The sequence below is a fragment of the Leuciscus leuciscus genome, assembly GCF_965113295.1.
Source record: "Leuciscus leuciscus genome assembly, chromosome: 11".
Classification (NCBI taxonomy): domain Eukaryota; kingdom Metazoa; phylum Chordata; class Actinopteri; order Cypriniformes; family Leuciscidae; genus Leuciscus; species Leuciscus leuciscus.
Genome location: NC_138735.1, coordinates 29,769,979 through 29,797,615, shown reverse-complemented (window position 1 = coordinate 29,797,615; position 27,637 = coordinate 29,769,979). Strand labels below are relative to the sequence as shown.

General features: G+C 37.1%; 4 protein-coding genes across 13 annotated transcripts in view; 3 read left to right on the top strand and 1 right to left on the bottom strand.

Annotated features, from left to right (window-relative positions):
• Positions 1-4,897, top strand: part of spsb3b (splA/ryanodine receptor domain and SOCS box containing 3b) — an 8,899-nt gene extending 4,002 nt beyond the window's left edge. Inside the window, exons 4-7 of one of the 2 annotated variants that reach the window (XM_082183481.1) lie at positions 95-282; positions 2,147-2,249; positions 2,788-2,913; positions 3,132-4,897. In XM_082183481.1, coding sequence (XP_082039607.1) covers positions 95-282; positions 2,147-2,249; positions 2,788-2,913; positions 3,132-3,976 — 1,262 coding nt within the window. In that variant the 3' untranslated portion in view covers positions 3,977-4,897. The remainder of the gene's footprint in view (positions 1-94; positions 283-2,146; positions 2,250-2,787; positions 2,914-3,131) is intronic. The other variant, XM_082183482.1, reaches the window with a different exon arrangement.
• Positions 4,898-5,773: 876 nt separating this feature from the next.
• eme2 (essential meiotic structure-specific endonuclease subunit 2) lies at positions 5,774-10,373 on the bottom strand. Its single transcript, XM_082183487.1, has 8 exons — positions 9,767-10,373; positions 9,541-9,662; positions 9,278-9,391; positions 8,095-8,213; positions 7,895-7,961; positions 7,697-7,812; positions 6,799-6,988; positions 5,774-6,212 (listed from the first exon to the last, which is right to left on the bottom strand). Exons 1-8 carry the CDS (start codon positions 10,155-10,157, stop codon positions 5,967-5,969), a joined length of 1,365 nt encoding a protein of 454 aa, XP_082039613.1. The 5' UTR covers positions 10,158-10,373; the 3' UTR covers positions 5,774-5,966.
• Positions 10,374-10,770: 397 nt separating this feature from the next.
• Positions 10,771-18,972, top strand: mfsd1l (major facilitator superfamily domain containing 1-like). The gene is made up of 13 exons (XM_082183484.1): positions 10,771-11,012; positions 11,289-11,389; positions 11,899-12,020; positions 12,231-12,286; positions 12,443-12,586; positions 13,512-13,670; positions 13,759-13,874; positions 14,942-15,042; positions 15,127-15,238; positions 15,750-15,887; positions 16,405-16,544; positions 16,977-17,088; positions 18,382-18,972. The coding sequence occupies exons 1-13, from the start codon at positions 10,991-10,993 to the stop codon at positions 18,508-18,510; spliced, it is 1,452 nt and encodes a 483-aa protein (XP_082039610.1). The 5' UTR covers positions 10,771-10,990; the 3' UTR covers positions 18,511-18,972.
• A 660-nt stretch (positions 18,973-19,632) lies between these two features.
• The window catches only part of LOC309508887 (myosin phosphatase Rho interacting protein), a 51,344-nt gene continuing 43,339 nt past the window's right edge, over positions 19,633-27,637 (top strand). For 7 of the 9 annotated variants that reach the window (XM_082183400.1, XM_082183403.1, XM_082183402.1 and 4 more), the window contains exons 1-3: positions 19,634-20,415; positions 25,154-25,231; positions 26,526-26,591. In XM_082183400.1, the coding sequence (XP_082039526.1) occupies positions 20,284-20,415; positions 25,154-25,231; positions 26,526-26,591 (276 nt within the window). In that variant the 5' untranslated portion in view covers positions 19,634-20,283. Of the gene's footprint in view, positions 20,416-25,153; positions 25,232-26,525; positions 26,592-27,637 lie in introns of all 9 variants that reach the window. The other 2 variants (XM_082183401.1, XM_082183399.1) reach the window with 1 other exon arrangement.

Below are 27,637 nucleotides of genomic sequence, written 5' to 3'. Positions count from 1 at the left end.
AATATTACTGTTTTTACCTTATTTTTGATCAAACATATGGAGCACTGACCGTTAACAGGCTATGGTTTGAGATGTTGTTTCTGATTGTGTGAAGGATGTGATTGGGTTTGGGACGAGGAGGGCAGATCTCCCTCTGTGTCTCTGAGCTGCTGTAACCGGACGGTGAGCTTCCACTCGGAGTACAGCTGTGGAACCGCCGGCATCAGGGGCGCAAAGGCTCTCGCTGACGGGCAACACTTCTGGGAAATCAAGATGACATCACCGGTCTACGGCACAGATATGGTGAGATCTGGCTTCAGTGGTCAGAGGTGGACAAAGTACACGACTTCCTTACTTGAGTAAAAGTACAGAAGTACTCGTTTTTAAAAGCACTTAAGTATCAGAAGTAAAAAGTAAATGTCAATGCATTGTTTTATTATTGTTGCATTGTTGTGTGTAATACTTACAGTACCTTATGCCTCTGAATCTATACCTACCCTCATATCAATATCACATTTATTTCCAGAACACAGTTCCAGTCGTGGGATTGAATGTGAGATTGAATAAGTCACTCAATAACGTCCACAATGGTTTCGGACACGCAAACGGCTGTTCCCTCAAATAGTGCCCTATTTAAAGTTTTTTTGGCTTTTAGTATGAATATGTTAGCCTTACTGTTATCTATAAGCTAGTGTTACTGTTATCTATAAGCTAGTGTTACTGTTATCTATTATCTATAAGCTAGTGTTACTGTTATCTATAAGCTAGTGTTACTGTTATCTATAAGCTAGTGTTACTGTTATCTATAAACTAGTGTTACTGTTATCTGTTATCTATAAGCTAGTGTTACTGTTATCTGTTATCTATAAGCTAGTGTTACTGTTATCTGTAAGCTAGTGTTACTGTTATCTGTAAGCTAGTGTTACTGTTATCTATAAGCTAGTGTTACTGTTATCTGTTATCTATAAGCTAGTGTTACTGTTATCTATAAGCTAGTGTTACTGTTATCTGTTATCTATAAGCTAGTGTTACTGTTATCTATAAGCTAGTGTTACTGTTATCTATAAGCTAGTGTTACTGTTATCTGTTATCTATAAGCTAGTGTTACTGTTATCTATAAGCTAGTGTTACTGTTATCTATAAGCTAGTGTTACTGTTATCTATAAGCTAGTGTTACTGTTATCTGTTATCTATAAGCTATTGTTACTGTTATCTGTTATCTATAAGCTAGTGTTACTGTTATCTATAAGCTAGTGTTACTGTTATCTATAAGCTAGTGTTACTGTTATCTATAAACTAGTGTTACTGTTATCTATAAACTAGTGTTACTGTTATCTATAAGCTAGTGTTACTGTTATCTATAAGCTAGTGTTACTGTTATCTATAAGCTAGTGTGCTCCAAAACAATGACAAAATGTGCATTTAGAACCAAACCTAATGTTGAAAATGAAAATCAGGTTGATCTCAGAATCCAAAGTCAGATTGACGTTGATCTCCAACGTTGGACAAAGTTGTATTGTGGTTGAAAATGAAAGTCGGGTTGACGTCAATCAGACGTCAAGTTCTTCTGACGCCAACCTGACTTTCATTTCCAAACAAAATGCAACCCCTAAAACCAAAATCACCCCCGGACTGACGTTACTACTCTCTACTCAAGGACCTTGACAGAAATGTAGTGGAGTAAAAAGTAAGATATTTGTCTTTCAAAATGTTGTGAAGTTAAAGTAAAAAGTTTCCAGCAAAAATAATACTCAAGTAAAGTACAGATACTCAAAAAGTGCACTTAACTCAAGTAAATGTACTTTGTTACTGTCCACCTCTGTCAGTTGCATAAACCGCTTTCTTTAAGACTGTTTATAACTTTTTAAAGTCAGTTACATAAAAATGTACATTGGCCTAATTTGATACTGAAAAGTAAGACTAACCATGCCTTGAGTAACTGCTAATGGGTCATACTAGATCTTAGGACACTGTCTTAACATAACGGCCCCATGGAGACTGGATGTACACAGATACTAAATTACAATACTGATTATCTAAGCAGACACCTTTACATGCCTATATTATTATGAAGACATTCTTGATAATAATGTCATTAATAAAAATGTTTTAGAAAGTCTTAGTAAGAGTTTATTTTAAATATGCATCTTGTGTTTTCATGAGCCAGATGGTTGGTATCGGGACATCAGAAGTGAACCTGGATCAGTTCAAACATAGTTTCTGCAGTCTGTTGGGCTCTGATGAGGACAGCTGGGGTCTGTCCTACACAGGTGAGGTCAGAGGTCACGTGTTAATTCAACATTATTCATTTAAATACATAAAACCTGCACATATTTGTGCATAAAAAAATACATAAGTAAAAAAAAACATTTAGCATTGTACCAATTACTACCTGATCTAACCCTTAATAGTGACTAAATGGACTAAAAGTAATATTTTGACTTCAATAAGTCTAATTGAATTCCTTTTCAATATTGATAAAAATCATAAATGTTTCTTGTGCAGCAAATCAGCATATTAGAATGATTTCTGAAGGATCATGTGACACTGAAGACTGGAGTAATGATGCTTTGATCACAGGAATAAATTACACTTTACTATATATTCACATAGAAAACAGTTCTTTTAAATAATATTTCACAATATTACTCTTTTTACTATATTTTTTATCAAATAAATGCAGCCTTGGTGAGCAGAAGAGACTTCTTTCCGACACAAATGTTTAACAGTGCAGGTTTTCTGACTCTATTTGAGGGATTTTGTGGGGTTTTTAACTCTGTATTTGAATCTACATTTATCTTGGTATAGGTCACCTCCATCATAAGGGGTCAAAGGTGAACTTTTCTTCACGGTTCGGTCAAGGATCCATCATCGGGGTTCATCTGGACAGCTGGCACGGCACCCTGAGCTTCTACAAGAACCGTCGCTGCATCGGTACGACAGACATGCACTCTTTTCTTTCCTTTATGAATGTGTTTCTTACTCAAACAGCTGTTGCAACTACAATCTTTCTTTTTCATCTATCTATCTATCTATCTATCTATCTATCTATCTATCTATCTATCTATCTATCTATCCGTCTGTCTATCTCTGTTGTTCTATCCGTTTGTCTGTCTATCTATCGTTCTATCTATCCCCTTTGGTTCTGTCAGGAATAGCAGCTACTCACTTGCAAAATAAGCGCCTGTATCCGATGGTGTGTTCGACTGCAGCGAAGAGCAGCATGAAACTGATCCGTTCACACTCTGCTGCCACCACATTACAGTACCTGTGCTGTACACAGCTGCGCAAAATACTGCCGAACTGCGCAGACGCCCTGCGTGTGCTTCCACTCCCGCCGGGTCTGCGTCTGCTGCTGTCTAACCAGCTGGGCTGGGTGTTGACCCTCGGATCCGCAGACGCCTGCGCAGACAACAGCGAGGACAAAGCCACACAAACAGAGGACGGCAACTTTGACAAACACACAAGCCCCTTTCCTTCCCACAATCCCTCTGACACTGAACTTGTCTTTATTTCTAGTTCCTTCTCTGATAACCCTGGTTCTTACTGCAGTAAAGATGACCCTCTTGATTCTGCCTCCTGCCTTGAAGCTTCTATATACCCTGATTCTGCTTCATGTCCAGATGATGCACAGTATCAGAACTCAGTCTCTATAATGGATGTCACCTGTTACCTCGATCCCTCCTCACTTTCTGACCTCTACTGTGGCTCCGCCCCCACATCTGACCACAACTCCCTTCCTAACCCTATAAATCCACATATTTCTGCTTCCTGTGCTTGTTGTGACCCGCCACTGTCTGTTTCCAGTGAGGGCCGTACGGTAAATGACCTCAGTTCTGTGTATAAACCGGAACACACCGGTTCCTGCGTCCTCGGCCCCTCCTACACTCCAACAGGCCACACCTCCCTTTGGCCTGACTCCGCCTCTGAGAGTGACTCGGACGACTTCTCCTCGGATCTCGAGACATACAAGAGGAAACGCTGCCGCTGGACATGAGACACTGACATTTTACATGCAAATATAGGGAGAGTTCATCGTTTACTCACCTTCATGTTATTCCAAACTCATATGATTTATGAGTATGAGCAGGCCTGCATGATTAGTTGAAATAAAACCCAGTTCACAATATTAGGTTTAATAGGCTTAGTGCAATTAGTACATAATATATGCGCGGCGTGTTTCAGAGAGTGAAGCGTGGCACTGTGTTCATTTACTCGAGTTCAGCTCAGGATCAGATTATGTGTCTCATCCATGAATGTGCTGCATTTAGATCGCTTACATGTGCAACCATCTTCCCAAAATTGTAAAGAGAAGTGCTTATAAACCATCAAAAGAGAAGCTTTAAGGTCTCCGCTAAAATCTTGATGATTTAACGTTTGAAAACGACCATAAATATTAGTTGCACTGTAAAATAAAACTATTACTATTAAATAATTTTTTCTAATACTTTATTTTACAGTGAAATATTATATAATTTTCTTATTTTGTTTATAATCGTGCAGCCCTTATGCTAGTATGAGATCTTCTTGAAGAACATTTAACTTCTCATTTTGTGTCCTACAGAAGAAAAGAAAAACATGGGTTTCCAGAACAACATGAGGATGAGTAAATGACATAATTGTCACTGCTATATGAACTGTTCCTTAAATACACACATCACACACTGTTCAACTCAAAACCTCATCCTGCGTCGTCTCCCTTGCCAAACTATCAAAATTCATTCGCTAGACTGAATTATAACCGTCATGAAATCTAGTGAATCAAACTCACTCTCCTTTTTCTTAGTTTCTTTTTCCAATTAAGTACAGGGTTCAGGATGGGGTTGAAGGTTTACATTTCTTATAACTTGCTCATTTCCAGTGCCAATGCTGCTAGTCATGTGACCCGTTTTTTTTAGACGTTTCTCGTATATATTAACGTAGATCAAGACATGCCAAACATCTTATTTTACCTTACTTTTAGTTGAAATCTGGTCATCAGCTATTTGAAACCTCAAAGGCAGCAGATTAGTTCAATGACACTGTAAATATATTCTCAATATAGGCGCTGTACAGTATCTCCAGCATGTGTGTTTATTCGTTCAGACTCAGAGAGATGGGCTCAGAACATCATCATAAACCTCATGAAAAACTTCCTGGCATCTATAAATCCAGCACAGGCTGACTGAACTGCTGTAGATCAATATCTGAGCCTGTCAACTGGTCTGTTAAATCAAGCGTTACAATATTTTATCGTAATTCAATACCAGAGAGCTACAGCTCTTACTATGACAACTAAATGCATATCTGTAGATTGTGTATTTTCAGATATGACTGTGTTTTCTTCCTTCTGTATTTATTCACTTAACTTTTATTTATTAGTTTAACCTCCCCTCTCGTATTATTAATATCTGATTATGATTCATCATTTGATGAGTGAATGATTTTGTACTCTTTTTGCATGTTTTCTTACTGATTACATTGTTTTGCAGTAAAAAAACAACAATAAAAAAGCTCATTTCATTATTGCACGTGTTTTTGGAAGAATCTGATTTACTCCTTTTGATTTTTATGTTTCACATGTATTAAACTCCTGATCATAACATATCCTGAACCGTGTTTGTGCTGCCTACATGAATGCATCTGTATGTACATAGTCATGTGACTGATGCTTTTATCCAGGCAATTTACAGTGCAATCAGGGTTGCATTGAACGCATTTAATCTATATAACAATCGAACCCATGATAGATTGTGGTGCTAGGCAGATATATGGTGCTTTGCTCACAAGCCAAGGCAGAGTTATTTTAGTATCGTTGAAATGTTACAAAACGTTTAATGTGACATTTTTCAAGTATTATTGATAGCAAAGCAATGAATATGTTCATTTTGGAGGATGAATGTATTCATTTGAGGCACAAACTTTTAGAAGAAGTTTAATCTTCTATAGTCTGCTGGTTATAAAGTGCACAGTTAGTTTTTTCATTCCACAGTTGGACCACACTGGTTCTAATCCAGCAGTAGATGAGGATTCTGGGAAGTGAGGAGGCGATGTACACGGCCAGCGAGCTCAGGACCAACACGCCTCTCTTTGGCTCCGCCTACTACAGCGAGATCAGGACCAACACTCCTCTCTTTGGCTCCGCCTACTACAGCGAGCTCAGGACCAACACGCCTCTCTTTGGCTCCGCCTACTACAGTGAGATCAGCCAATAGTCTGCGCCGCTCCTCCTCAGACGGCAGCTCCTCATAGGCCTGTTGGAGCAGGAGAGGATGAGAATGAGGGCCAATGAAGAATGATGTTCAGCGTGAGTCTGAACCATAGACTAAAAAAATATGGACGTAGTGTCCGTGACGTCACCCTTAGGTTTCTGAAGAGCATTTTTGAAGCCCAAAGTGGGCGGAGCCGGCCGTCGCCATCTTGGCAGCACATCACCGAGTGTCACTCCCGGATAAATGGCAATGGGCAAAGAGGCGGGATTAGCTGACGTGACGCTAACAGACAGCAGAGTGACATCAGTGACAATCCACTTGTCACTCAAATGGCCATGCCCTTAATTAGGCAGAATTTTAAGGCTTAATATAATTTAAACAGATGAGTTATAAAAAAATTCACCCCCTTACAGTTATCATGAAGGACAAAATTAGCTATATAGACCAAAATCACTTTTTGTACCAGGCTGTAAAAAAAATTTCTGCTGTAAAATTGGGCATTTTAACATGAGATTGACTCTCTTTTGCAGCCTCTAGCGGTCAGACGATGAATTGCAGTTTAAGTCACTTCAGTGTTGGTTTAAAGAGAGAGACGGGAAGGCTGCCGCTTGGTCTGAACACACGTTACCTTCAGCAGGAGGGAAGGGGAAGGGTAGGCGCTCGTCACGGCTTTGGCCATGGCTGGACTGACACGGTTCAGCTGCTGTATCTGACGTGTCCACACCTGAGCGAGACCGTGGCCGTCTCTGTCCACTCGCACACCCGCTGACCACGAGCCGTCCATGCAGAAGCCCAGATCAGGGGCGCCACACAACGCCCTGACAACACAAACACACGACAGCTACTGTTGACGAAAGATAGATAGATAGATTGTTTTATTTAATGCCATGTCAGCATCTAAGGCTATTTTCATGGCAAAAAATGTAATTACAAAAATACAAATATCATATAAATACAATAAAACCCAGCAAACAAACACAAGTCGTCATATTATACAAAAAAATAATAATAATTAATTAACATATGATAAAAAATCTTAAAAATCTCCAAAACCTTTTCAGGCATAATCTTACTAAATAAGTCCTTAAGTGAAATAACTTCATAAAAGAGCATTCTACATGTATTAAACCCAGGACAGTCCAATAAAATATGTTTAACGGAGAGGGGAATCTTACAAAACATGCATAGATGGAGTCTAAAAAAGCATGAGTCAAACTTGTATGAGCTATACGGCATCTGGGGAATAACACTTGATCAGATCTTGCTTTAAGAGTGATTAAAAGTCTGTGTGAAATTGTGTCTTCTGCATAATGACACACTAAAAGCAATTCATAATTAATATTATACAGCAGTTAGTTCCCTAATTTGATTTGGACAAGTTCCCTAATTTGATTCTTATTAATAACAGCTAATAAGAAGCATGAATAATTGCCAAAAGATAAAATGCAAAAACACTAAAACAGAAGTAAAAGTAAACCCAGCGCTTTTGAATGATTTATTTTGTGTGATTTCTGTGTAAAACTCACTTGTAAGGTCTCTTAGATAAAGCCTTGGTAAGTGCAACCACATGATCGGTCACTTCCTGCCAGCCAAACAGGAAGTGAACTGCCACATTCCAGTAGAGCTGGAGGTGAACCAACAGCTGCCCATCACAGAAACAAGGCATGGTTACTGGAAGGATACATTACTGAAAAATGACAAGGGCGATGATGGATTTATCTGACCTCTTCTGTGTCCAGATGATGCTGATTGAGGTGAAGGTCCAAATCATCTTCTCCCCAAGATCCTGATCTGTGTACACACACACACACACACACACACACACACACACACACACACACACACACACATGCACTTAGAGACGTCCATTCATATTATGAGATTTAACATTAAATGTAAGCTGATTTGAGAGATGTGTGTTTACCGTTGCTGATGACTGATCGTCACTAGAATTGTGACAACTTTCCCTGCAGTTCTGGTCAAGTACTTATATAGATGATCCAGCAGAGACTCCGCCCCCTCATACATATCACCAATAAGAGCCTAGAATGATGGAGATTATTATGTCATATATATATATATATATATATATATACAGTACAGGCCAAAAGTTTGGACACATTACTATTTTTTATGTTTTTGAAAGAAGTTTCTTCTGCTCATCAAGCCTGCATTTATTTGATCAAAAATAAAGAAAAAAAATGTAATATTGTGATATATTATTATAATTTAAAATAATTGGTTTTCAATTTATTATACTTTAAATTATCATTTATTTCTGTGATGCAAAGCTGAATTTTCAGGATCATTACTCCAGTCTTCGGTGTCACATGTGACATCCAGTCTATCACATGATCCTTTAGAAATCATTCTAATATTCTGATTTATTATGAGTGTTGGACACAGTTCTGCTGCCTAATATATTTGATGAATAAAAGGTTAAAAAGAACTGCATTTATTCAAAATAAAAAATATATATTTTCTAATAATATAAATCTTCTTTACTATCACTTTTTATCAATTTAACACATCCTTGCTGAATAAAAGTATTGATTTATTTCAAAAAAAGAAAGAAAAAAAAATTACTGACCCCAAATGACTGACCAGTAGTGTTTATTGCTGTTACAAAAGATTTCTATTTTTAAAACATTTGCTTCTTTTTTATTTTAATTTTATTTTTCTACTTTTTATTCATCAAAGTATCCTAAAAAACTAGAATAAATATTAAGCAGCAGAACTGTTTCCAACTTTGATAATGAATCATCATATTAGAATGATTTCTAAAGGATCATGTGATAGACTGGAGTAATGATCCTGAAAATTCAGCTTTGCATCACAGAAATAAATGATAATTTAAAGTATAATAAATTGAAAACCAATTATTTAAAATTGTAATAATATATCACAATATTACATTTTTTTCTGTATTTTTGATCAAATAAATGCAGGCTTGATGAGCAGAAGAAACTTCTTTCAAAAACATAAAAAATAGTAATGTGTCCAAACTTTTGGCCTGTACTATATATATATATATATATATATATATATATATATATATATATATATATATATTATAATGATATAATAAAAATATAATAATGACTGACCGACTGATTGGTCACTGTTTTATGTGACATCACCATGTCCTCCAACTCATTATGGGAGATCACCATCAGGACCTGATCTTCTTCAATAACTCCATTTTTATCCTCATCCTCAGTCTGCTGTGTACAACACACACACACACAGAGAACAAACACTTGCTGGGACATTAATGAGCCCTTGCCACAGTAATACTGCAGCCTGACACCTCTGCTATACCTCTAATGGACAGACTAAGAAAGAAGCAACAGTCTGAGGTACTAGTGACCTGAAGGGCTTGCCGTGTCCAGCGGATGCTGTTAGGAAGACCTTGATTCTCTATCCGGTTCCTCCACTGCAACCCATCAAGACTCCTGAGCAAGAGATCACAGCCTGCATCCCGCAACAGCACTACAGACAGATTCAACTCATTTAAGAAACACAATAACTGTATATATAATCAAGATCACTGCATCTCCACTTGAAGATGCTCGACAGGTGAAGTTGTTCCTCACCTGCATGAATGTGAGCTGTCAGACTCTTAATGAAGTTTTCAGGTTTTAACAGGTTCAGTCTCTCCGCTGCCTCTTTTCTTCTCTGTTGCTCTTGTAGTTTCTTCTCTTTGAGTTTGTCCTTCTCCTCTCTCCGTCTCTCTTTGGCAGCTGTTCTCGCCTCCAGCTCCTCCAGCACCTCCTCTCTCCTCCTCCTCCTCCTGCCGGAGATCATCACTCCATCCCCGCTGATGCTGCCGTCGTCCGCCCGGGCGGAGGGTGAAGAAGTGTTTGATTCATTTACAGACTTGTTCTGATCGAGTATTACACATGATGATGATGATGCTTTAATGTCATCACTCTCATTCTCCGAATCTGAAATTTCCCACGCGTTTGCTCTATGTACGGCTGACATCCCTTTAAATCAGCTACCGGTCATTTATTATATACTATATAAACTATAATATACTTAAATATACAGTGTGTTATATGATAATCGGGTCATAATGTGTAAATTAAGCCTGACATTAATGTGTTTTAGTGTTTCCTCCGCTGTCAGTTTTCAGGCTGCGAATGTAAACAAATACGGGGCTGTGAGAGGGACAATATTACTACGCATTGCGTTTCGAAAATGAACCAGTTTTGGGGGAAATGCAGTAAAGTCAGTTGTTTGTTCAATTTGAATAATTTCGAATATTATTTTTTTATTTACATTTTCTAGAGGGATATTATAAGTTTAAATGTTTACACTGATTTTTTCTTACACAGTTATTTTGATTTCAGTATAATTGATATCCATTTGGTCTTTTTAAGACTGTTTAAAGCGCTTTAAATTACCACATATTATGAAATGTCCTATAGAAATACATTTTATTTCCGTAAACATGTCATATGAATGGGTATTGTTTTGTTTAAAGCGTGATTAAACATACATGATTCAATTATATCTATTATCAACCCAATCATCACTAAGTGCAGTGTCAGCGCTGAGAAGCTCAGTCACATGACGCCCAGGCTATGACGTAACGCTAAATGAGGAAAACAGTCAGTTAGAAAACCTGGATCGACTGTTCCTGCAGTTTGGAGCTTTCACTATTTTATTATGATTTATAGATCAGCAAATAGCGACTGCTCTCGGACAAGCTGCACATTTTAAAGATCGCCTCCTGACTGGGCCACATAAACAAAAAGAAACCACACTAGATTGTCGTTATATGGGAAGACTGCGGAGATTTATCTGGGGTCGAGATGGCCAAAGCAGCAGAACAAGGTAAAGTAATCATTTCACTGATGTTTCAGAATGTTTGTGAATTTAGAGCCATGAGCTCTCAGTTTGTAAACAAAGACAAATGTGATTGATTTAATGTTAAACCTAGTTTCATGCACATTAAATATCATAATTCATAAGAGATTCATAGCTCACAAGTGTTGTTTTCTGTGTTAGCTTAGATGTAACTTAACCTGACACATGATGACTAACTCTTCTCTTTCTCTCTCTGTGTGTGAACATATGTGTCTCTTGGTGTGTTTATGTGTGTATTTACAGCCTACTACCGGTTCTTGGTCCTGTTTTTTAACTGTATGCTGACTTTCGGCTCTTATTTCTGCTTTGACATTCCCAGTGTCCTGCAGGAGCAGTTTCAGGGGGTGAGGAGCAACTTACTGACCTCTGACCTCACTTTCACATCGCTTAATCCTAGTTTAGGCAGTTTTAAAGGGGTCATATTACGAGGAATCAAATTTGCCCTGATATATATTGAGACATATGCGACAGCATTCACATATACTACAGAGCATTTGTTGAAAATGAGCTGCATAGACTTCTGCGACTTTGCAGTGGCTGACAGATGAATACTATTGATCTATTGAGTGACCAGAAACTTGGCCCGTCCAGTCACAGTGAGGTAATGAGGAATCAATAAAATTGTCCCAAACCACAGAAGAACTAACGATAAGAGTAAAAAAAAACATGAAGCCATGTCATAAATAGCCAAATAACCATGAAAAACAGTTTTACGGGTAAAAGTCTTTACTAATATAATAAAATAATGTATGATATGACCCCTTTAACATCATGAGAGTAACACATATTACATATAAACCTCTAGATCAGAAAAGTAAGGCCCTGAATGCACAGACTGTGTTGTTTCCTACAGAATTTGACATGTTCAAACGGGACGGTGAGTAACAGCACTGGTAATGGCACAGGAACGTGTGTGGAAGGTTTGGGAATGACACCACAGGAGTATAACCTGCTCTACGCCGTCTACGCCTGGACGTAAGACTCACACCACTGTTATTTTAGGATCATTGACATACTATCATATTTCAGTTCATGTTTATCTAACTTTTTTAATGGTTTTATTTTCCGTTCTCTACAATATCCCTGACTCACACACTCTCACCAAACCAGATAATTACTGTCTGTCACCCTCAAAGCTTCACTCTGTTTATCACCTGTAAAAGGACTCTTATTTTGCTTTCCCAGGAATGCTGTGGTGGTCATCATGGCAGGATTCCTCATTGATAAATTGGGAAACCGCTGTAAGTTGGAATGGATTTTCTTTTTCTTTAACAAGCTTAGTTTTGAAATCTGTCTGATTTTGTCAATATTCAGTATTCTATCTTGAATACTTGTGTGTGTGTGTGTGTGTGTGTGTGTAAAGTCTGACATAAGTGTTTGGGTTTTCTCTCCTGTAGTTGGCGTTTTTCTCTTCTCCTTCCTGACTGTGTTGGGCTCAGCGATCTTTGCATTGGGGTCTCATTTCAAGGGCACGACGTACCTGTTGCCCCTCATGTTGACTGGACGACTTCTGTTTGGATCTGGAAACGGATCCCTGACCAGTATGATTCAGATATTCACCCATAACACCACTGACATTGTGCAGGTTTAACACTAGAAACATCATATCTTTAGTTCTGAATTCAGATTCAGATGAGCTTAATTCTCCAAGTACGCACAGGAATTTGTTGTTGTGTTCAGGAACTCTGTGTACACACATGTGTATATATAGAAAATAAGGGATCAAGGGTAAAATGATTAAGAATAAAAAAATATAAAATTGAAAACAAAGTAATAAAGTAAAATTAACTCTAAATAAAGTAAATGATTGTCAAGTAAATCAACTCCAAAGTAATTTCTGCACCACAAGTGGCACCAAAATGAATTGCAAAAATTACAAAATGACTGATTTTATTTCCATATTCTAATGAAGATTTGTTTCACCCGTTTGACCTACTAATGGGAGTTTCTGCACGTTACGTTTAATCTGTGTCTAAAGTGACCATATTTATTTTCATAATACATCATTTAATTTTATAAAGTCTTATTGTGTGCATGATTCATATGTGCTTGGCTTGCTGTTCCAAAGAAAAGTATTATTTTTGCAATCTTTACTGAGAATTAAAAAAACATTCTTTCCTTTTGCACTGATGACCATGAGGTTATTAAATTGGTTAATGATTTAGTATATTGGTTATTTAGTAAAATTTTTTAACAAAATCTCCTTTCATCTAATTCAGAAATGTCACAAAATGTAAAACATTTTTTAAATTAATTTCCGCTGTCTATTGATCTGCATTATGCTAGTAAACTCTACAAAGTCCCCAAAGTATCCAACCGCACAAAAATGCACTTTTTCTTTCTCTGATTCTTTACTCGCTTAGTAAACAAGGGCTGTCATTGCCAAAGACTTCACAAACACACCCATGAAAAAAGCACCAATGAGAAAGCTACACTGAATCTCATGTGTCTCTCTTGCTTTCTCAGTTGTCCAGAACCGTATCACGGCGTTCTGGTTCCGTGGGAAGGAGCTGGCTCTGGCGTTTGGACTGACCCTGGCCTTCTCTCGGTTGGGCTCGGTTCTGAACTTCTTCCTCACGCAGAGGTTTGAGTCTCAGTACGGTATCCAGTGGACGCTGTGGGGAGGTAAGAAACACAACATGCAACAGCTAAACCTTGGATTTGGCATCCTGGGAATATTGTAAACACACATGCGTCTGTTTTGTGTGTACAGGCACGCTCCTGTGTGTTCTCGGGTTCCTGTCGGCGGTAACGGTCAGTGTTCTGGATAGGATGGGCATGAAGCAGCTGGGGTTGGATGGAGTGATTCAGGAGGAGTCACGCAAAGTGGTGAGACACAGATATAGATGGAAAAGGTTATGTTTAGAATGGCATACTACAACAGTACACTAGTTTTACTATTGCTGGAGTGTAATATAATAATGATATATATACAGTAGTCAACATTTGAAGTGGATCAAAACCTTTCAGCAAAGTTATACATGGATTTTGAACAATACCCGTTCTTGTCGTAGGAAAACATTGATTAATATATATATATATATATATATATATATAAGTTTGGAAACATTACTATTTTTAATGTTTTTGAAAGAAGTTTCTTCTGCTCATCAAGCCTGCATTTATTTGATCAAAAGTACAGAATTTTTTTTTTATATTGTGATACATTATTACAATTTAAAATAATCTAATATGATTCTAATTCTAATATGATGATTCATTATCAAAGTTGGAAACAGTTCTGCTGCTTAATATTTTTTTCATAACCTGTGATACTTAAAAAAAAAAAAAAAAAGGAAGCAAATGTTTTAAAATAAGAAATCTTTTGTAACAATATACACTGGTCAGTAATTTGGGGTCAGTCATTTTTTTTCTTTTTTTTGAAATAAATCAATACTTTTATTCAGCAAGAATGTGTTAAATTGATAAAAAGTGATAGTAAAGATTTATATTATTAGAATTTTTTTATATTTTTTTTTTATAAATGCAGTTCTTTTTAACCTTTTATTCATCAAATATATTAGGCAGCAGAACTGTTATTAACACTCATAATAAATCAGAATATTAGAATGATTTCTAAAGGATCATGTGATAGACTGGAGTAATGATCCTGAAAATTCAGCTTTGCATCACAGAAATAAATGATAATTTAAAATATAATAAATTGAAAACCAATTATTTTAAATTGTAATAATATATCACAATATTACATTTTTTTTTCTGTATTTTTGATCAAATAAATGCAGGCTTGATGAGCAGAAGAAACTTCTTTCAAAAACATTAAAAATAGTAATGTTTCCAAACTTTTGGCCTGTACTGTATATATAGTATTTTCACGTTGATGATAATTTGTTGTTGTAATAAAGCTGGTATGTATTGTGTGTTTTTGTATGTAGAGAGTTCAGGATGTGAAGAGTCTGTCTCTCAGATACTGGCTGCTGGTTCTTACCATCATGTTCTTTTATAATGGCATCTTCCCCTTCATCGCTGATGCCAGGTACAGTCATGAACCACATATATGTTTCTAGATTAAACTGGGTTCGTGCACGTTGTTCATGTGTTGCTGTATGTGTGTTTTCAGTAAGTTTATCCAGGATAAATACAGCGGGTACAGTCAGACGGAGGCGGCGTACATCGCGGGCGCTGTGTATGACAGTTCACTGGTGCTGTCGGCTGCTGTCGGCATCCTCATCGTACGGCTAACTCACTATTACACAGACATACACTCCACAGATGTTTCATTTACATGCTGACACACACAGGCATACTCTACTGTTCAAAAGTTTTTCTTTTTAAATTAATTAATACTTTTATTCAGTAAGGATGCATTAAATTGATCAATTGTGACAGTAAAGACATTTTATAATGTTAAAAAAGATTTATTTTTCAAATAAATGCTGTTCTTTTCTAGCGAAGAACGGCTTCCACAAAAACAGCAACTGTTTTCAACATTGATAATAATCAGAAATGTTTCTTGAGCAGCAAATCATCATATTAGAATGATTTCTGAAGGATCATGTGACTCTGAATTCAACTTTGCATCACAGGAATAAATTACATTTTAAAATATATTACAATAGAAAACAGTTCATTTGAATTGTAAAAATATTTCACAATATTAAGGATTTTACTGTATTTTTTATCAAAACAATGCAGCCTTGGTGAGTAGAAAACATGAACACATGGTTTCTGTGTGTGTGGTAGGACTATGTGGGTCTGCGCGGTGTGTTTGCAGGACTCTGTGCCGTGTTGACACTGCCTGTGTTTGGTCTGCTGGCCTTCACGTTCGTCCCTCCTCTCGTATCAACCATCTGGCTCGGCATCACTTACTCATTTGCTGCTGTGAGTATATAACATGAACACACACACACACACACACACACACACACACACACACACACACAGCAGACACTATGGATTGACGCCAACTATACAGTGTCATTGGAGTATTGCAGCATGCTCAATTGTGTGGTTAGCAAACACTGTAAGAGAGCTTGTGATTGGTGGACGTATTCAGCAATGCTGACATTTTGAAATATTTTAGATTTTCATGCAAGCTCAATAAGGCAGAGTGGGGTAAGCTGTGCCACTCTTTGTATAGGTTTTCCTCTAGGTAACTAGAAAAGAAAAATACACCAAATTATATTTCAGGGTTGGAGTTTTTCTATATTTTTTCTCTTGGTGTTTGTGTGTTGTTGCAATTTACTTTGAATTCAGAATATTGGCACAATATTTTCAGTTGTTTTGCAGATAAAGTGGAACAAAAAAAGAGTGTATGTACTACAGGTTAGAGTGTTAGATTCTTGCTGTTGGACTGGCAGGTTTTTCAGGTGTTTTCTATTGTGTTTATGTGCTGTAGGCGAGCATGTGGCCTTCTATCCCACTGGTGGTGCCTCAAGCCACACTGGGCACTGCCATGGGATTGGCCACATCCATACAGATGATTGGCATCGGCATTTCCAATCTGGTGGTGGGACAGATACTGGGCACCAAGTCCAGGTGACATTTATGTTCATTGCACATTGCATTATACTAACAAAAAATATGACCATGTATTTTTGACAAGGCATCATTCGACAGATAATGATGATATTCTGCACAAAAGCCATGTAAACGTTTTCGATATCGCATCATCATCGGTGTCTAAGTGTAGATTACACACCTGCTCATTTATAGATCTTTTACCGCACTACTTCTAAAGGTCTAAAATACCATATATTATTCTATAAGTGATATAAAATATATATATATATATATATATATATATACACACACACAGATACACAACTTGTTTTTCTAATGTTTTTAGACAACTTTTTTTTTGTGTGTATGTGTGTGTGTATGTATGTGTGTATGTATGTACACACACAAACAATATATTTAATGTACAGTACCGTGTCTATACCATAATATATGTGTTTTGTGTGTCAGTGATGTAAAGATCCCGCTGTGGAGATGGCAATATATGATGATCTTCATGTTGGCCAATACCATCAGTTGCATAATCACCTCTGCAATACTCAACATCGTTGACTACAGACAGGTAACACACACACACACACACACACACACACGACACACACACACCCGCCCACTATCGCCACATCTCTTTGAATCACCATAGATCCCATCATGATGGGTAACCATAGCAACAGTATGAACAGACGAGAACCGTGAAGAGTTTGTAGAACACGGAGCGAGGACGAGCAGGACGAGTCGAGTGACACTTCACACTGTATGATGTTCAAGGACGTATGATTTCACGCAACCTTATAAGCGACCGGCAGAATTATAAGGTTTTCTCAGAGCCTTAAAAGCTTGATTTGCCTCTTATTGTCTCCATCAATAGTTAAAGTCCGACAAGAGGAGAAGCTTGCACTCATAATCATAGAAGGTTTACCACAAAACAATATCTACATTTTTAGGTTTTTATAGTAGTTTTGTGCCACCAAGGGACTAAGAATATTGTTCATTTTTGAAATTTCATCGCACAATTACTATATACACATGCAGTAAGCAAAAAAATGAAAAGTTTATTTTAATATAATATTATGAATTGATAAATTGATATTTTATTAAAATATGTATAAAAATATTTTTTAAATATTTAAACATTAAGATATACAATAATATAATGAAATAATTATTTTAATATATAATAGTATTTGCAGTAATATATAATATTAAAATTATTTTTATTTTTTTAAATAAATGCTTCAAATTAATACTTTCAAATTAATACTCCAATGAATACTTTTAATACAAATGAATACTTTTAATACAAATTAATAATGCTACAAAACCATTCTAATTTTAAGAAATTAAGAAAGAGCTTCTTCTCTTTTTGGACTTAATTATATACATTTTTCAGCTTAGGCGTTTTCCATTTACAAACTTCTTTGGCACGGACATTTTACAGCTTTTTTTTATATCTGTCTTTTACTACATCATTTGTTAGAAATGAGTAACACTGATAGAGAAACTGATATCGGTGTCTTATAGTCCGATCGTGCCGCCTGACTCATGAACTGAGTTTTGAGTCAACAGTACTTTGGAATAGCAGAGGTTATTTTTGGCTTTGAAAGCGTATCGGTCCATTTTTATAGAGGTGGATTGGATTGTTCTGCTGTGACAGTGTTGTTCATGATCTAATGCAGTGAAAATGAACTGAAAATGAACCCTATTTACTTGTGTTATATACATTTCTGATCTTATTGTGCATCATTTATCAGTGTATTTTATACCACAGGAAAAAAAATCATAATTTTAATTTGAATATGAACAGTTTTATGTTTACAGCTATTATTTAAATGCAATGACATGTGTGTGTTTACAGGGAAGCACTCTCAATAAGACCACTAAGAGATCCACGGCTCCGAGTCCCGCTCAGACAGACAGAGAACCGCTGATGAATGAAGAGGACACCGAGGAGATCAGCAACGCTCCCTCCATCAACAGGACCTAGAAGACCTTCTGTCTCTCTTCTCCCTTATTCTGGGACACTGGACGTTATTAAAGGGAAAACACATGTGCTCTCCCAAGTGTGTCATATAAAGTTCAGTAACATTAGTTTAGGCCATTCCTAGACTAGTGTTGACTGTCAGAAGTGAGAAATGAAAAAGCATTCTCTTTATTGAGGAAGCTGGTATGGTATCTGTTTTATAATATCAAACAACCAAACATCTGCTTTATCACGTATGAACGATGTTATTGTCTGACTAATTTGAGGAAATCAGAGGGTTTTATCTGTAAATTTACTGTTATTTTTTAAAACGTGGTGAAATTGATCAGACTCAATTGTTAATACTGCCTGTGAACTTGTATTAATGCCTGATTACATACCGGTAATAATGTCTATGACTGAATAATATGCATTTTGCTAATATTTAGGCTTTTACTTTTTTTTTTTTTACAAAAACAAAATAAAGTTTTGTGCCACCAAGAGATTACAAATATTACTTTTTGAAATTTCATTGCACAATTACTATATACGTGCAAAAACTGATTTAAAAAAATATATATAATAAAATTATAAATATATATTGTTATGTTTTTTACTTAAGATATACTAAGTTTTAGGTTTTTAACTTAAGATATACTTATATAATAAAAATCATTATTTAAAAAATATATATATAATTAGCATTATTTTATTACACAATGAAATGGCATTTAAAATATTTTAATTAATAAACTATTTTTTTAATCCAGGCTCTCATTCCACATTTAAGCCAAACGGGGGCACTGGAGAGCCTCTCAGGTAGGATTGGTCACTATCTGAGGGCGTTACATGGATAGTTATCAAATATCTTAACGCATGCATTATTTAGTGTCGTCATTTTTCACTTTATAACCAGACGAAATCACTAAAACACAGTTTAAATGCATATAAGATCCTGCTTATAAGTTTAAATAACTTCAGTTTACACCGTGCACAGTCCACCGACCTTGAATCTTGTTATTTCCATAAAATCAGTGTGATTGAAGAATCTGATTGGACACGGACGTACGCTGACTACAAATAGTAGGCGTGTCCCTTATTGTGATTGGTTTACGCCACACGTCACTTAACTCGTGCCCCGCCCCCTTCATTCCTGCGTGTGTATGTGTGTTGAGTGTGTAGTATGTGTGGAGAACCCGTGTGATCAGCTGTGACCGTGGGAAACGGACCCACCGTGCCCATCCAAACCTGCAAATATCCGTCTTCGGACCGAAAACTCTCTATAGAATCCACACTGTTCCACATCATGGAGTTTCGGGATAGTTGTCTTCACGTATCGCTGAAAGGTTCGTCGGAAGCTGTGAGCTAGTGGAAAGTAAACACCTCCTCTCCATCACCATTTACTTAGAGTGTTTGTACAAGTTTGCCATATTATTTTGGAACTCGCACTATAACGCATCAGCGCGCGACCGTGTGCCTGCGGGGGATCGGGGACGCGCATGGATCGTGAGCGCGGAATGTCCCGGACTGAATCCCTTCAGAAATCAATCCAGGAGAGCTTGGCTAAATTAAAACTTTTTGGCTAAATTAATTATATTATTATTATTTTTATTGTTATTATTATTATAATTATTGTCCCCTTAGTGTGGGTCCTGTCAGATGAGTGTGCATAAATAAATGATTATCGCAGTGAGTTTGTGATGAGGGTCGGACTGCATCGCGCGGGGGAGGACTCTCCGGTGGAATTATTGCGCAGTTTTTAAAATAACGGGAAAACGGGAACACAAACACACACTCATGGCACAGAGTATGTCAGCGAAAGATAACGCCTGCCGAAAATTTCAGGCCAATATTTTCAACAAGAGTAAATGCCAGAACTGCTTCAAGGCTCGAGACGCGCACCTGCTGAGTGATGAAGACTTCTCACAGGTAATATATCTACTAAACTTCACTACCTAATCATTTAGTTGAGACTGTTGAAACTCAAAATTCACATTTTAACAGTTGGAGAGGCTCATTAGACTCCATTAGCTGCCATTATATGTACTATTTCTAAGCCATTGAGACTAATTTAAGCTTCATTCTATCTAATGTTTTTTTTATCTATCTATCTATCTATCTATCTATCTATCTATCTATCTATCTATCTATCTAATATTGCTAGTCCTATCTATCTATCTATCTATCTATCTATCTATCTATCTATCTATCTAATATTGCTAGTCCTATCTATCTATCTATCTATCTATCTATCTATCTATCTATCTATCTATCTATCTATCTACTATTTCTAGTCTATGTATCTAATGTCTTTATTTATCTATCTATCTATCTATCTATCTATCTATCTATCTATCTATGTTTTAAAACTACAAAACTAGAACCTAAAACTATTACAACTGAAAACCTTCAAACTTAAAGCTGTTAAAGCTACTTCAGACTCTCTGGCTAGGCTTTTTCAAGCCAACTTCAAAGTTTGTCTACAAACATTTTAATCTAGTTTCTTATACTAATGCTCTGTTTAATAACTTACCGTGTCAAATAAGTAATGACCAGTAAACTGCTGACCACTAACAATAAAGTACCATGGTAATACTATGTTTCTATTGTAGAGAATGACAATTAGCACAACATGAGTGACCTCACCAAAATACCATGTTTTTTTGAACATGTACCATGGTAATGTCATGGTATTGTTGGAGATAAGTGGAGTATAATGGGGTAAAAAAATGTACTATGTTGTATATTTAGCACATTAAAGCCAATCTGGGGCACTGGATAGTCACCAAACCTCTTTAAAACTTCACTACCAGTAAAGTACCATGGTAATACTATGGTTTTTAGACATGTTTCAATGGTCCAAGCCAAGGTTGGCTGCCCATTAGGTTTTTTTCTAGAGGATTGCAGTTGGCCCTACCATAATACCATGTTTTTGGCATGTTAACCATGGCAATTCCATGGTATTGCTGAAGGTAAATTGATTATCATGTGAACACCATTGTTTATGCATATTGTACCCATTCATTATCATGATATATAAGGTGAATTTGACTAATTGAACTACTTTTTGGCATTGAGATGACTCAGAAAGTGGCCAAATTAATCTGTCTGTAAACGTCAAATGTAATTTGTCTATAAATCTAGACCACAGGGTTTGTAATAATGACATCCAATAGCAAGTGCTTTGGCGTAGTGGTTAAATATAAGGTTGCAGGTTCAAACCCCAGAGAGGTTAATCCACACTAATTACCATTACGGCTTTGATTGAGACACTTAACCTCAGGTTATCCCTTGAGGACTGACCCATTTCGGATGAGCTGTTGCGTTGGGTAAAGGTGTCAGCCAGATGACTAATTAGTGATTAGTTGTAATTAATGATGCAGTTTAACAGATGCACAGGGTAGTTGCGCGACCTGCCTTCGTTGTGGTCTTTAAGTTTTGCATGGTTGAAAATCCGGACTGGTAACTGAAAGATTGTGGGTTCGAACCCATTGTGATCTTGAGCAAGTTCAAGAGGACTGACTCTTTTATTTTGGCTAAGATTCTCTGTTAATTTATTAATCAGTGGAACCGTTTAGTGTGGTTTTGCCAGTTGTAGACGTCTCGTATCGGAGCGTCAGCACTATTTCGAGCCCAGATTCCAGCTCCAGAACGGTTTTACTGTAAGGCCACACGCAGATGCCGGAGGAATCCAGACAGTATCCTTAAAAATTACCACAGCTGGGTCTCGACTATATTACTGAGGTGACGTGGCCTCCGTTTGCCATCTGTCTCACTGTATAGGTTGGATTGTTATCAAAGAATGAAGTGATGAGGCAAAGAAAGACTGAATATTTGGACACGCAAGTGAGCGCTTCCAGAGAAATGAGCCTCAAAGCAGCACAGATGTCTTTTTTTAGAAAGCACTTAGAAATTGACTTAACACAGTGAAATGAATCAGGTCTTTAGTACCCAAAGTCATATATCCAGTTGTATCCTCTTTAATTTGTGATCATAACTTGCAGAATCAAGTCCCAGCGGACTTCTTTAGTGTTTAATTCTCATGTCCTTCTGTCTTCCTGCTCTAAAGGTCCACCAATTTAACTTTAATTTTGCCATTTGCCAAGGGAATCAGGGTATTCACCTGATTGGCTTAATTCTATTCAGAAATTCTCTGCATTACAGGTGTTTGAAAAAGTAAAAGGACTTGGTGACGTCAGCTGAAAAGGAGAATCATAATGCTTTTTAGAATTATGTGAAGGTAATAATGTACAACAGCATTTTAGTGTCACATAAAAAAAAATTGAAGATTGCGAAAATAGTCGTAAAGTTGTACAATTTTGAGAATAAGTAAAAAAATTATAGTCATAGTGTTACTAGAATTAAGTCAAAGCAGTACAAGATTAAAGTCATAATATTTTAAGAATAAAGTAGTATATTGTTTGAGTAAAGTTGATTAATTTGATAAAAAAAATACGCTTCTGGAATTGTGCAATCTTTATTCTTAAAATAATACTTTTTTATTTCACAATAAAACCTCAGTACCGTATTGCTAGAACTATTCTCGTAATACTAGGACTTTATTTTTGTTGCTCAAAGTTTTACATCTTTAATCCTGTAATTTCTACGACTTCATAATCGTATGTTTATTACGTGCCACTAAAACGCAGTTGTTGTGATGATGTGTGAAGTCAGTTTGATTTCATCTGGGCATAAAGATTCTGGCTCAAGTGTTTTACACGATGATGAACTTTAGGCTATAGCTATTCTCTACTTAAACATTTCAACACTTGGAAAAAAAAGCTGTACGAAGACGTTTCGAGTGATGCCATGATTATCGATGCCAGAGTTATGAATCGATTCACTTAAATGGACAGTTTGATTCAGATTTGAACTGGTTTGCCAGCAAAATCATTGCGAAATAGCCTAGCAACCAACAATAACATACTAACATCATGGGGGTGTGTTTTATTTGGCAAACATCACTGACATTGTCATCAAAAAATGCACAAATCCAGAGTTGTTGTTCAGGTGTACGTCGCATGAGGCCGTCGTAATGATTCAGGGCCGTCGTCCTGTCAAGACATCAGTAATACATCTCTCTCTCTCTCTCTCTCTCTCTCTCTCTCTCTCTCTCTCTCTCTCCCTCTCTCGCTCGCTCTCTCTCTCTCCCTCTCTCTCTCGCTCGCTCTCTCGCTGCAGTTGGTCAGGTTTTTCTGAGTTGTTCATTCCACACATATTTATGTCCATGCTTTTTGTCATGCTATTAGAATCCACCCTCCCCCTTGACACACACACACACACACACACACACTCTCTCTCTCTCTCTCTCTGTGAGACAGTCGGTGCTCAGTTCCGCTGTTATGAGAGAAAAAGGGGGGCTGTAAAAATAAACAGAACAAACTTTAACCATTGAAGAGGAAAATCTGGCCTACATTAGTACCTCTCTCTCTCTCTCTCTCTCTCTCTCTCTCTCTCTCTCTCTCCGCGTCCCTATCCGCTCCTCATCACTGATTTCCCAGAGCACCGAGTCTCCCATTAGCAGAAGATCAGGAGAAACTAGATTTACATTTCCTAAAGGAAAATAGTGATGCAAGTATAGTGTTAAACTTTCAGTTTAACCAAATACAATTCAGTATGAAATTATGATGACGTCATTGATATGGGATGGGATGAAATCAGTTGATTTTATCCACAGATAACGGTTTTGCTGAATTAATTGCATAAGTATTTTGAACCCCAACCAGAGTCGGTACAGTGTCGCTGTGCAAGCTGTGTTTTTTTTCTTCATCCTGCACTTGATCTGAGGAGATCTAGCGTTTTTCTTTTAGCTCAGACTTTTTCACGGGCCGTCGACACTCCTTTAACCAGACGGTTCATTTGTCACTCTTTCTTTTCTGTACCTTAGCGGAGAAAAAATCAAACCTGAGATCTCTTTAATATCTCAGCATGTTTCTCCTAGACAGCAAGAGATGAAATGGAGAAGTCTCCTGCTTCTCAGATGTGTGTTTCTCCTGAGCAAAAGACGCATGTAATCTCATGAGCTTCAGCAAAGATCTCAAATAACTGTGCTCACATTTGCCAGAATACTAAAGTCTGCGATCAGAATCACATCTCAGTGTGAACGCTAACATTTCTCCAACAGCAAATGACCAAAAACTGATATCCACAATATTTTACAGCTATATAAAGAGTATTATCTATAGTCTAATTTGTTTCTCGTCTCTTAAGGCATTTTTGGAGAAACATAACAACAAGTTTTACGTACTAAAATGAAACGTATCTGAGATCTGCTGAGCTTTGAAAGAGGAACCTCTAAGTAGTGGATTTTCCCCTTGTGTTTCATGCTTCTCTTTTGTGCGCTTTCTTTTGGAGTTTCTGTACGATCACAAATCTGTTCGTCGGCACTTTGTTGTGCAGTCACAGGAGTGTCACATGCAGGGATGTTTTCGTACTTTGCTTTGGCACGGTTCCACGAACACAAGTGTGTTGTTGGATGTTAGAATATTTTTTTTTTTTTTAAGTCCCAGTTTAATGTGCATTGAATTTGAGACATGTAAATGTTCCACATACCAGTCAAAAAGAGAGCAGGTTTATCTGAAATAGTTCACCCGAGATGCATCAACAGTGTTGAAAAGAACTGGATGATCAGTGTTATTGTTCTTACATCATGTGTTGCATGTTTCAGGCAAAACCCATCTACGGTGGATGGCTGCTCCTGGCACCCGAAGGAACAAACTTTGACAATCCTCTGCACAGATCACGGGTTCGTATGACTTGCACGGCTCCTTAAAGCCCAGGAAAAACTTCACCGAGAACATGCCACGGAATATGGATTATAAATGCAGCGCTGCACTTTTTACTTAACGAGCTCATTTTGGCCAAAAATGTCTAACAAAAACTATTTTTAGACGCATTCTAGAATGTGCTGTTTCGTTCAGTTCTGCTGTTCTCACCTGCACTAATAGAGTGAATCTCATGGATGTTGTTGGCAAGAAATGTCCAGGTCATATTTCACCACCAGAATCAAAAGGAACATTTTGGGGGATAAGGAATGCTTCATTTTCTTTCTTTTTTTATTTATTTAAAAATGTCAAAAGGTGACCTTTCAACACCCATGTTACTCGTTGGGGCCATTTTAATAGGTCTAAAAGAAGCATTTTAGTATCAGTTTGCTACTTAATGACTTTTAAATACAATTAAAATAAACGAATAACATTCTAAAATGTAAAAAAAAAAAAAAAAAAAAAGGCTGAAAAGTAAAATTCATTGGTCTTTTATTATGTCAGATGAAATTATTAAAATGATTTAAATAAAAAATAACATGAGATTTGTAATATGATTATTTTATAATTCATTTATACATTTGTTAGTAAATTATTTCATTACAATACATTTTGTTTTAATAATTATAAAATGTATATATATAATGGTAATTTTTACATGTGTGCCATTGGGTCTCTGGGACCGCAATCATAAAAACAGTTTTATATATATATTAGATGTCATGCATTATATTTATTTCACCAAAGGACCAGTACTTTTTTTTTTCTTTATTGACGCACATTGTGTGTGAGAAGAGATTGTGTGTGCGAATCGTGTGTATGTGTGTGTGTTTGAGGGGGCCGTGGAGTCGCTGACTCACTCTCGGTCTCTCGAGCTGAACTGGTGAGAAACAGCAGGAGAGGGAGTTTGTGGGATGGGAAACAATTCGACAGCAAACAGGAAATCACAGATTGACAAACGAGATGGAAATATGATAAAAATAACTCAAAGCATATGTAGTGTATATATAAGTATGTAAATGTAGGATGTAGTGGTCAACCAAACGGCTAATGCTGATATCTAAAGAGCTAAAGAGCAGGGTCATATATATATATATGCAATTTAATAGAATGAGAATGAGACACCAAATCAGTCGGTCACCGTATCAGTCAGGCCGCATGATTCTATAAACATTATGATTCATATACAGTGGCACTAAAAAAGTATTTAGACACTTAAAGTACACTTGAAATTCTCACTTTTCGCTTATGCAATCTTAACTTCTTCTCTTACAGAAATGGCAGAGACGCTTTTTCCTTCTGTATGAACACGGACTCCTGCGCTACGCGCTGGATGAATTGGTGAGTGTGTGTGTGTGTGCAATGGCTCTCGCTCCTCATACTGTATACATGTTGCCATGTTCTGTCTGCAGTCTGTGGGCGGCTCTATGTGGACAGACCTTCAGGGTGTTTATGTTACTGCCTGCCTGGTGTATGTTGTGTGTTTGTATATGCATTGGCTGAATTCAGTTGTGTCCTCTCTTCTTTGTCTCTGCTTCTTTTGCGGTTGCTTCTCTTTCATCTCTCTTTCTCTCGAAGTGAGTGATGGACGTATAAAGAGCAGCATAAAGGATAAAAAGCTGTTTGGGATCATTTGCATTCATGTGTGTTTGTGATTGTTATTAAGCACCACTTCAGCCCACACGTGATCATGAGTTCTTTTGTGCGCGCGCGCTTGTTTTCTCTGAGTTTTTGTGTGTGTGTCTGGAACTACATGAACCTAAAGTCCATCATTACCGAACGCAGGAAGGCAAGGTTCGACCCGGCCCGGGTGATGATGATCTGTATGTGTGTGGGTTGGTGAAGCAGCGCTACATCCGTAACACTACCCACAATCCATCTGTGCCCACTTCCCTCCTACACTCAGATATCCAGGAACAGAGACAAATGTACACATTACTCTCGTTCTGTAGAACCGCTCGCAGCAGAGAGAGAAAGAAGGACAAATACGAGAAGTATTTAACAAGGGAGGGAGACTGTTCTGGTAGATATGGACTGTATTCTACAATTGACGCAAATGAAACGAGGCTGTGATTGTTAACAACCGTTCAGTTGTTTGTACTGTTTTAAGATTCAGGTCATGTCTAGTTTTGGGATAGAAGAATGTGAATGGTGAGCAGGGGCTGTTAAACTCCCCAAAAACACCATAAAAGCATCAAAACATCAGTCCATGTGACTTGTACACGTTATCCCAAATCTAGTGGTGTTACTGATTTGTGTGAGGATCAAGCTGAAACTGAAAGTCTTGCTTGACAACCGTTTACGTGGAAAACATTGGCCTAAACTATAAATAACTCCATCGACTATAAATAACTCCATTTTGGTTCCACAGAAGAACGTCATTGAAA